Source organism: Helianthus annuus, chromosome 5, assembly GCF_002127325.2.
Source record: "Helianthus annuus cultivar XRQ/B chromosome 5, HanXRQr2.0-SUNRISE, whole genome shotgun sequence".
Classification (NCBI taxonomy): domain Eukaryota; kingdom Viridiplantae; phylum Streptophyta; class Magnoliopsida; order Asterales; family Asteraceae; genus Helianthus; species Helianthus annuus.
The window spans coordinates 34,251,992-34,263,020 of record NC_035437.2 but is presented as its reverse complement, the minus strand read 5'-3'; the positions used below and the strand labels follow the sequence as shown (position 1 = coordinate 34,263,020).

The 11,029-nt window shown below is 36.4% G+C and overlaps 1 protein-coding gene across 1 annotated transcript; it reads right to left on the bottom strand.

Annotated features, from left to right (window-relative positions):
- Window positions 1-8,386: 8,386 nt before the first annotated feature.
- Window positions 8,387-10,809, bottom strand: LOC110940470 (shikimate O-hydroxycinnamoyltransferase). The gene is made up of 2 exons (XM_022182013.2): window positions 10,336-10,809; window positions 8,387-9,528 (listed from the first exon to the last, which is right to left on the bottom strand). The coding sequence occupies exons 1-2, from the start codon at window positions 10,738-10,740 to the stop codon at window positions 8,572-8,574; spliced, it is 1,362 nt and encodes a 453-aa protein (XP_022037705.1). The 5' UTR covers window positions 10,741-10,809; the 3' UTR covers window positions 8,387-8,571.
- Between the last annotated feature and the right edge of the window lie 220 nt (window positions 10,810-11,029).

The following is an 11,029-nucleotide window of genomic DNA, read 5'->3' as shown; positions in this document are numbered from 1 at the left end:
TATATTATATTATATTATATTATATTATATTATATTATATTATATTATATAGTAATAACAGTCCAGTACAGTCAAAGAGTTCATGAATGTCAAGCATGGAGGTACTAACGCCTCATTGTACGGTTCACCAAAGCTCAAAGTTCATCGACATAGTCGCTAAACCCGGTTGGTCATGAATAATAAGTACAATAGAAATAAATTAATAAAACTATCTAAGCAGTCAAGTATGAACAACCCGGGCGTGTCATTCCCAACATGGCAAGTGTTGGAGGCGAGGCGGGGTCAACGTACTTTGTTTCTAGCAAACTGCTTGGGTGTTCGATTACAAGGTACAAGTGAGGTAGTGGAACTAGTTTGGAAAACCCAGGCTCCTACGGTTCACACTTTCACCAAAACATAGGTTCGTCCATATTGAAAATGGCGAATCCCGGATGGTTTCAATGTAACACCTCGCTTTCGTAAAATTCCTTATTTAGAAACTTTGTTTGTATTTCTATTTATAGAAACTTGTATTCCCTTTGGACCGGTCTCTTATTTCCCATCATTGTAATCTTTGTAATCTGAGACTTGAATCATAATAAAAGCTTGATCTTTCCACACATCTAATTCGTAAATGCTTGTTACATATTCATTATACGTGCATACTTGATACAGTTATACGCAAATACATACTTGTTTATACATACAACATTTATTTATACATTCATTTATTCATACATTAAAGTTACACATTACACTTACACTCTTAAGATGCTTAAAACCGACAAAACACGCGCAAAGCAACAAACTTGAAACTTCGTGCAACAGGGGACACCCTCTCGTGCGAAATGCCCTTTCGCATGAAAGGTCCCTGTCGCCCGAAAATCCCAGTCATCCCAAACTCCACCTAGCCCTATAAATACACACCTACACCTTCATTTCTCACCATCTACAACTCTAAAAATTCTCTCAACTTACTGATTTCGCACTATCTAGCTGAGCTACTTCCAGAACTATTCCAAGTGAGTTTACAACTCACAAACACCTTGATTTCTTCTATCTTTCTTCTACTTTTCTAAACTTTTACACATTCTTCACATCATTTCACTTGGTTTCTCAGAGTAGCCTTGGCAATCTGATTATAACTCTCAAGTAATGAGGACCAAGCTGAATAAGCAAAGATAAAATTTCAAACTTTTTTAAAACGAATAACTTTCTGATTTCGAACTTGGAAGAATCATGGTCTCTCTAAGCTCACAACCTAAGTTCATAGCTGTGGGTTAGTGTTAGAGTCGATTCCAGCCAAGAAGATGAACTGTTTAACCAAAACCAAGTTGTTTTTATCTCGAAACAGAATCTCTCACATGAAAGGCAGTCTAGTCGCACGAAAGGATACCCCTTTCGCGCGACAGGGACTCCCTCTCACACGAAAGGTACTGTTTTACCTTGTTCCAGCATTTTCTATTTTCTAAGTGTTGTAAGTTAATCAGATCCTCATTTTCGATGTGAACAATTCTGATATAATAGTGTATGAACCGTGGAAGCCTTGGCTTCCAATCTAGCCTCCAACACTTAGTTCATTCTTTCCATGTTGAGACGACACACCCGAGTTATTCTTGTTCGGTTGTTTGGTCATTTAAATTCCTGTTATTTACATTTATGTAGTCATGACCAACCGTTTAGTTAAGTTAGTTAACTAATTTGTGCTTTGGTGAACTCTAACGAGGTTATAACCTCCATGCATGACTTCTACGAATTCTATGAACATTCTGGACTGTTACTATACTATATTTATAACTTACTGAACTCACAAACATAGCCGAATAATGGTTAAGACGTTCGAATGAAGTTCGGTTCACACCAAATGTTCTATGAACATTCTAGACTGTTACTATACTATTCTAAATGATGTACTTCAAGATGGGTTTAGATTCATGTACAAATCAGAATCAACAACAACATGTAACTTGGTTTAAAGGTTATTTTATAGAATTTGTAGTTTGACCAAATAAGTTAAACTTCAGGTTTGGAACAATTTTGATTATGGGACAACTTTTAATTGGGTTAAAGCTAATACATGTCGAAAGGGTATTTCAGGATGTTTACAAAGCGGTTAATTTTGACTTTGGATTAGATTTTGTCAACAGGGTATTACTGGTATGTTTGAATTATTGCCTGTACAGATTAATTTGATGCTAATTGGGTTGTTTAGATCAGAACATTATAACAGTTAATACAGGTTAAAAGTTGAAAACACAGTTTATACACCACATTGAATGTTTATTGAGTATCTATTGCAGTTGACAACAGGGGCGCATTTGGAATATTGTTCTTGAGTTTGGCGGCGGCGAATGGAGGGTCGTCCATGCTTAGACACAAATCCAGTTGAGGACGCTTTCCTTTCTCTCATACTTTCACCTCCACCACCATGTTGGACTTAAAATATGGTAATTTCATTGTATACTTTTTAGTTATATTACGAAGTAAGATTTATGTACTTGGTTTTTAATGTTTTTGGATAATCATTAATGTATAAACAAATGTCACAACAGCGAAAATCATGTTTTCGCTGAAAGCATGCATGTTAATTAAATTAGTGAAATTAAGTTTTCTGAATGATGCTTATGATGTTATTAAAGATTTGCTGGTATATAGGCTCATACATGGCTATACATGGCTGGAACTTTTACCGTACATGGGTTGTTTTTCAGCCGCATAAAGCGGAGAAATACAACCATAAATGGTTGTGACATACACCCGTACAAGGTTTGTATTAGACGTGAAGCATGTCTGGAACTTTTACTCTACAAGGGCTGTTATACAGCCACATAAGCTTGAGAAATACAGCCACAAAGAGCTGGAAATATGCCCACCAACATTTGTGCCACTACATATGAGGATACAACACATGAGCTTAAGGATATTTAGTAGCAGATTTTGAAAAAAGAACGAGCTACGTTAGCTTGAGACAAAATACAAACATGGGTAATTTTGACATGTTTACTTATAAATGGGTCTGGTCGAACAAATAAGAAGCTTAAATATGAATGAGCCAAATGGATTGAACGTTTACTTTTCAGTGTAAATTATATAATTGATATTGTGTAAAGTTTAACTTATTCCAAAGTTTATGTCAACACATTTAAATTATGTAATTTACTTTGAGTAACCGTGTAACACACGGGTACTTAGACTAGTTACATATATATATATATATATATATATATATATTTACAAGTATTTAGTCCAAGTCATATAATGTCATGCATGGAGGTAGGATGAATTCCATTCATTTTACCTCATTGTATGGATTCACCAAAGCACAAAATCATCAACTTAGTTAATGATTTCGGTTGGTCATGAATAAACTAAAGAATGTACAAATAACTAATCATCTAAATCATCAAGTGACCAAGTGAAACTCATACTAGACTAGTGCATCCATTCATGGCAAATGTTTGGAGACTTGGTGTAGTTTGGACACTTTGTTACTAGAAAGTTCACTTGATGACTTAGGTTAAAGAAGATGGATTTACTAACTAAGTGAGGTAGTGGAATTATAGTTGGAAAGCCAAGGCTTCCATTGCTCACACTTAACCATAACTCAAGTCTTTCAACATTGAAGGTTGAAAGCTTGGATGTTTCCAACACTTTGTAGGTCACTTGGGACCTTTAGGGCAAAAAGTTTAGAGGTTATGAACCTCATAACTTCTAGAAATTTGTCATAACATAAGCCTCACAAAATTAGTTTAGTTGGGGACAAGGCTTGACACGAGATTCCCACCAGTTGAATGGAAACAAGAACAAGTTGTAATGTTTAATCCAAAGCAGGATTTTAAACCCACTTTGCAGCCTCATATAAGTGATTTACCACCTTATTACACCTTGGTGAACATTGGGTAACATCCTTAGAGGTTTTCCAAGGAGTTATAAAGAAAGAAACGAGAAGAAAAGGTTGAAGAAACAAGTTAAAACTCATAAGTTTTAACTTGTAGTAATCTGCCCAAAGTTGGAGTTTTCTTGAAATTCTTGGAGTGTTTGAGAGTGAAATGAGGTTGTGGAAAGTGGAAATGTGTTAGAGAAGGCTTAGATTTATAGGGGAGGATTAGGGTTAAGTCATAATTGAGTTAGAAGGTGATTAGAGGAGGAGGGAGGTGGAAAAAGTGGTTAAAAAGGTGGATTTTGGAGTAAATTTGCGAGCTATCAACAATTTTTCCTGTCAGAAGCTCTTGGGGACCTTAAACCCTATGTCTTGCAGTCTGTAAGACATGTCAGAAGTGAAAATTTTCATTTTTGGCCCTTAATGCTTGTTTGTTTGTCCAATTATTCAATTTCTTCAACATGTTAAGTGTTTCTAAGGCATGTATGAGTATGTGTATTGTAGGAATGTGTATGAATATTATCCTGAACATAAAATAAACGTCAAGTATAATTCGGTTTCAAATATAAAACGCGTATTTGTGAATGAGTATGCATCATGTATGTATAAATGAAACAAAAAAAATGTATTTCCATTATGATCGAAGTCTCGGATTACAATTAGTTGAAAGGAATACGAATTACAAGTTTCCAAAAAAAAGAATGCAAATACAAGACTTTCTAAAAATAGAAATACAAAATACGAGGCGTTACAGGTATAGTCCAGGTCCTTTAGTTAATTATATTCTCTTGACCAAAAGCGATGAACCCGAAAGTTACTCCAAAGCGGTCAAGATGAAAGATTCTTGCCAGTGGGAGAATGCTATGAAGAGTGAGATGAGCTCTCTAAGAAAGAACAAGACATGGGTCTTGGTCAAGCTTCCGCCAGATAAGAGAGCGTTACAGAATAAATGGGTCTTTAGGGTCAAGGAAGAATAGGATGGGTCTAAACGGTATAAAGCACATTTCGTGGTGAAGAGATTTCAGTAGAAAGAAAAGGGTTGATTATTGATGAGATATTCTTTCCAGTGGTGAAGATGACTACCATCATCTTGGTTCTGAGTCTTATAGTTGAAAAAGCTTGCATCTAGAGCAGCTAGATGTGAAAATGGCATTTCTACATGGTGTCCTAGCTAAAGACATTTATATGGCACAACCTGAGGGTTTTCAGGTTGTTGAGAAAGAAAATTGGGCCTGCAAACTGAAAAAGAACATGTATAGTCTAAAACAGGCACCTTGACAGTACATGAAGTTTAATAACTTCATGGACAGGTTGGGGTTCAAGAGATGCTAGATGGATCATTGCTGCTATCTGAAGAAATTCATTAGCTTTTATATAATAGTATTACTATATGTTGATGATATGTTGATTGCAAGATCATATATGAATGAAACTAGCAAGTTGAAGAAGCAAATGTCCAAAGAATTCAAGATGAAGGATTTGGGTCCAGCCAAATAGATACTTGGGATGAACATCAAAAGAAACAAGAAGGATGGTTCTTTAACACTATCCCAGAAGAAATACATAGGGAAAGTGTTAGAAAGATTCAAGATGAATGATGATAAGACCAAGCCTAGAAATACTCCATTGGGAAGTCATTTGAAGCTTACCAAAGATGAGTCTCCTAAATCTGAAGAAGAAAGATCAGAATTGTCTAAGGTTCCATATGCATCAGTGGTAGGTAGTCTCATGTATGCCATGGTCTGCACTCGACCTGATATTGCTTATGCCGTTGGGGTTGTTAGTCGGTTTATGCTAGATATGGGAAGAGAACATTGGGAAGCAGATGGGGTTATGTTTCAAAGGGAACAATGCCATTCTAAGGGATTATACTGACGCAGATCTGGGTGGATGCAAATTGATATTTAAAAAAAACTATAGGGTATGTGTTTACAGTGGGATGAACAATAGGCTGGATGTCTAGACTTTAGAAAAGTGTGGCTTTATCAACAACAGAAGGCGAGTACATGGCTGTTGCTGAAGCAAGTAAGGGGTTAGTATGGTTGAAGACTTTTCTTGAAGATTTGGGTAAACAACAGTTTAATTACTCATTGTACTATAATAGTGAGAGTGCAGTGAAACTTGCTAAGAATCCTGTGTATCATGGGAAGACGAAGCACATTAGGATGAGGTATCACTTTGTGAGATGATTGATCAGTGATGGAACAATCAGCTTGAAGAACATCTCAGGTGCTAAGAATCCAACAAATATATCATCTCAGGTGCTAAGAATCCAACAGATACCAAGTATGTGGTGTTGGATAAGCTTAGCTTGTTGGAATAGTGATGAGAAGTTGGGGTAACTAGGGAGACTTTGAAGATCAGGGGAAATTTTCATTTACAGAAGTACAGAAGAGATGGTGCAGTTCGAGGTCCGAAGACACCAAGTGGGAGATTGTTGGCGATGTGTTTCATCGTCCCACTAAGCCTAGCCGAGAATTAGAGAGAATATGGGAAGGGGTTCGGCTGACCCTAACCCTAATGGGCCAACTTTACTTTTTTTTTTTTTTTTTTTTTTTTTTTTTTTGTAATGAACAATTTCATATAAACCCCTAAACTATGGGCCAAGTTTACTTAGTATCTTGTTTAGCAAGTTTAGTAAAGGGTTAAACCTTAATAGGCTAGTGTAAATATATCTCTTGTACTTGTAACTCAGTATTGATCACTCAATAATACGAAACCTTAGGTGCCCCTGTAGACGTAGGTTGCACACCGCAATTGAATCACATAAATCTCTCATGTCAGATTTCTTGCTTTTCTGTTTGTGTTTGTTTGTGTGTTACTCGTGTACGATCCTAACAATATGTGCATGTAGGTCCATTAAATTCTTTGCTTTGATGCCTACTTTTCCTAGTAAGTAGACCTAGAACAACACACTTGAGGAAAATGCTTGTAAAAAATGTGCACTGAGACATGTATGTGCACCTGTTGAGTTGTGGATTGCACTATTGTAGGTGAATTTTGCATGGGTAAGTGTTATATCTAACATCTTTTCATTTGTCTGCATAAGAAATATATCATTTAGACCACTTTCTTGTGATTGTTAGATTGTGGGTGAGATGTAATACTAAAGTTAAGCCATGTGCTAACATGTCTTGATAGGGTAAAAAATAAATGAGCCATGAATGCTAGTAAAAGTCAATGACTTTGAAACTTCATGCAGGCATACAAATTCTTAAAAAAACAATTTCGGTAACATGAACAACATCATAATTCATGTCTTCTTATATGGAACAGAGTAGACCCTATTTAATAAGCGACCCATGATCACATATATGTATATATACCAAATCTATCACACACAAAGTGTGGGGGGAAACGGAAATGAAGTTCATGGAGTGAGGTGTGGAGTCTAGTGTTCTGAGACCTTCCTTTACCCTCTTGGCATGTTGTACACTTATGTACAAAACTACCCACATATTTTAGATGGGGGCAAAAGTACCTGATGCGGGCCCAAGTGTGGAGGAGCGGACCATCTTGTATTTGGAGGCCTAAGATCGCGTGACAAAAGGGGCTTCACTAAAATGACTCTAACTTGGGCTACATGTGTCCGTTTTGGGCGTACGACCAGGCGAATCAGTCGTGTGAACGAAGCCCATCTTTCTACAAACACCGTAGGTGGTTTGGGTCATCGTTCGGGCCCAAAAACCCTTATTTCTATGACTTATTTATCTTTTTATGTTTTTTAATGCTTTTGGTGGACTTTTTTTTCGTTATAACTTTTGGCCCAAGTGTGTTTTGAGGCCCGTTTTCAATTTACGTTATTATTTATATGGATGTAATGGGAGGAAGATAATCAGTTTTGGAATTATATGAAAAGTCATTTTTCTCTCCCAAATCACTAGTGTGTGTGGGTGTGTGAAAATCCCAACTTTCGGTATTCTTTGTGAATCAACGAATTTTGAAAGAATCGTTCCTTGTATTCTGTGAGAATCAACAGGTCCGATTTACTATCCCGTTTTCTAGTCTACATCAGTACCTCTCTTCTATAGCAATAAGCATTTTATCCCGCCCATGGTTGACTCCTAAGCCTCAAGTGTGTAACTCATCAATCACCTTCTCTTTAAGAGAAATCATGGCAAGGCAAAGGCAATATCTTTTAAATGAATTACCTATGTATTGTAGGGTGTCTATCGCCTCCATTATTTTGCTGAAATCATCATTTGTATAGTATATTTCATTCACGAACTCAAATATCACCACCTTATTACTCGTTGTAACAAAAAAGGATTGTCCTTCTACAAAAGGAATCATCCACGTTGTTGGAGACTATAGACTTGTGCTTGATGACAGAAGTTTGACATATGGTCTATTAAAGTTGTTATGAGTTATCAAATTTCGAGTATGATAATTTTTGTGTCTATCCATGATACTTCATAGTGTTAGAATCAAATATTTAAATGCAACTTTTACTTGGTTATTCAAAGATTATTTTGAAGTCAACCACAAAAAAAAAAAAAAAAAAAAAAAAATCTATGAGAAGAAAAATGCAAGTAAATCCTATCTTATAACTGATAGATAATCAATCCCAATCCTTTGACATATGTATTTCGTTATGGAAAGGTTTTTATTTAATTATACACATATTTTGTTTCACTAAAAAGATTGATCAGGTCACATACACATTTTAATTATTAATTACAATGGTATTTTGAAATAGTAGGGGATGGCCACTAGAGGTTAAAGTATGATGGAGTTAATGGTTTAAACACATTCATTCCCTTGGTCTCTACCAAGTCCAAATGCTTTCGAAGAAGAAGCATGTAAACAATCCAATCTCCGTTATTCCTAGCACTTGGCATTGGCATTACGAATCCAATTTGTCCACCCCACGGAAAATGATATGACCCGAATTGTGGCTTTCCCCATCCGAAATCAATACTATTGACCGGGAAACGCTGCCCCGAAGATACCACGACGGCTTCACCATCGTTTTCATCTAATTTAGCATATATCCTTCCAACTACAGGCTCAGGTCGATGCAACTCAACGAAATCAATGATTTCTCGAAAATGTTCCTCAGTCATTGCAGGGTAAACAAATTCATTAACCATCTCAGCTACTAGTCCTAGTGGCATCTCCTTAAGCTCACTTGAGTTTGCTTCACCGTTAGGTATACAAATTACATTTCCAAAGTAGTTTTGCATTGACAATGACATGGTATTTGACAAAGAGAGTTTGTCAAACCTTTTTCTCCCATCAACTACAACGCCCATTTTGCATGTCTTGAAACCATCTTCACACTCTGCAATTATCTTCCATAAAAAGGCAGTAAACGATACAAGCTTGCTTCGTTTTTGGTTTCCATTAAAACTTGATTGCATTTGAAGGTAACTTATATCTTTGGCTTCAACGTAGTATATACGGCTTATAAGGGGATTCGTCAATACGGAAGTCTGGGGTGGAGGGAGAGATGATAAAGGAAAGAATTGCTTGTTGTAGAAGGGGTTTATAACCGGTGGGCGTCTAGGGTTAAGCATAGAACGCCTGAAAGATGGAAGACTAGAAATTGGTTTTGAATGCGAAATTTCAGCCCATGCGGTCAAGAACATATTTATCGAGTATGCATCGACTACTCTATGATCAAATGCGCATCCAATTACCAAACCTCCACACATTAGCTCAGTGACCTATTTCGGGACAAATAAATATAAACCGTTTGGGATATAATCAGTAAGTATTCATCAATGATAGGGAAATGAGAGTGAGTATCAAGTTTTCTGATAATAGTTCTTTCTTTTAATTAAGGGTGTACCTATTTGCATACCAACATGGCTATTTGCACACCAAACCCTAACTGTATGTACCTACACTGCGTATAGAGCTATACGCAGCCTATAGGGTTACACCTATAGCTCTATAGCTCTATGCGCAACATATAGGTGTAACCCTATACGCTGCGTATAGCTCTATACGCAGCAGCGTATATAAACCCTAAGTGTGCAAATAGGCAGCCTTGATATGTGAAGGGTTTCAGCCTTAATTAATCTAAGTTCATAAATCCTCGAATTAAAACCTTGTTTCTGAAGCAACTATCTGTAATTTCATGCATCCCTTTCAAAACATATAAAAATGTTGCATATCTAAAAACTTAATATTATACTATTCTCCTTTTAAAATAGATGGTTGGGGTTTGTTCTTTTATAAAAATACTTTCTAAAAACTAATATGAACTCCTATAATAAAATAAAATAAAAAAAAAACAAAAGTCTAGCATTATTTAACGGAAATATAAAATTGTCATATTAGTTTATACGCAAGTTTTTTTATTACTCTATAAACTAAACAAAACTAGAAGTTTGCTCTTTTGGATTTTTAATAGATGGAAAATGTAAGGAATGAACTAATAATTCAGGTGGAATGAAACGGCACAAAAGCTTTCAAACGTTATTAGTATTCGATTTTGCCTTAAGCATCTTGCTGTTCATATACTATACCTGAACCGTAAGGACACCTTGTTTATTGAGTGGAACAAGCTTTTTGTCTACAGACTCATTAGGGTTGTAAAGATTAATGTTCTTAAGCTCCACATCTGCATGTGCATGAATAAAATCCACACCACGGTTATTACAAAGCAACTCAGGTTCAGCAAGGTTGTTTTGGACAATTTCGCCTGCAAGCGGGTAGAACGGCACCAGGGCTTCTGCAAGTGATTTCCTGACTATGTTCACACTCTCATCGAGTGGAAGAGAGTTCTTGTAGCAGAAGAAAACTCCTACATCCACTGGCGGAAGGAGTAAGTCTAGGTTGGACATAGGAAGCCAGTGGTCCTGGATTGGCATCGCGGCTGCGATGATGTCTCTCTTCTTCACATTAACTGAGAAAGTTCCACACGAACCCATCGCGTATGAGTTTAGTGTCTCACAAACGAAAAGGTTTGTTAAGGAAAGGTGTTTGATTGTTTGAGAGAAGATTAGAATCAATGGGTGGGGAATATAGATAGAAAAGTGATGATTTATATAGGAAAGTCAACTGGGAATTGTTTTGTTTTAAGATTACTATAATGATTTACATAAGAAAGTTAAAGGAGAGGTTAGTTGGAGCCGCCGATGATGATTTATATAGGAAAGTCAAATGGGAGTTGTTTTGTTATAAGATTACTTGATTAGGGTGAGCGGGGCACTCTCTCTT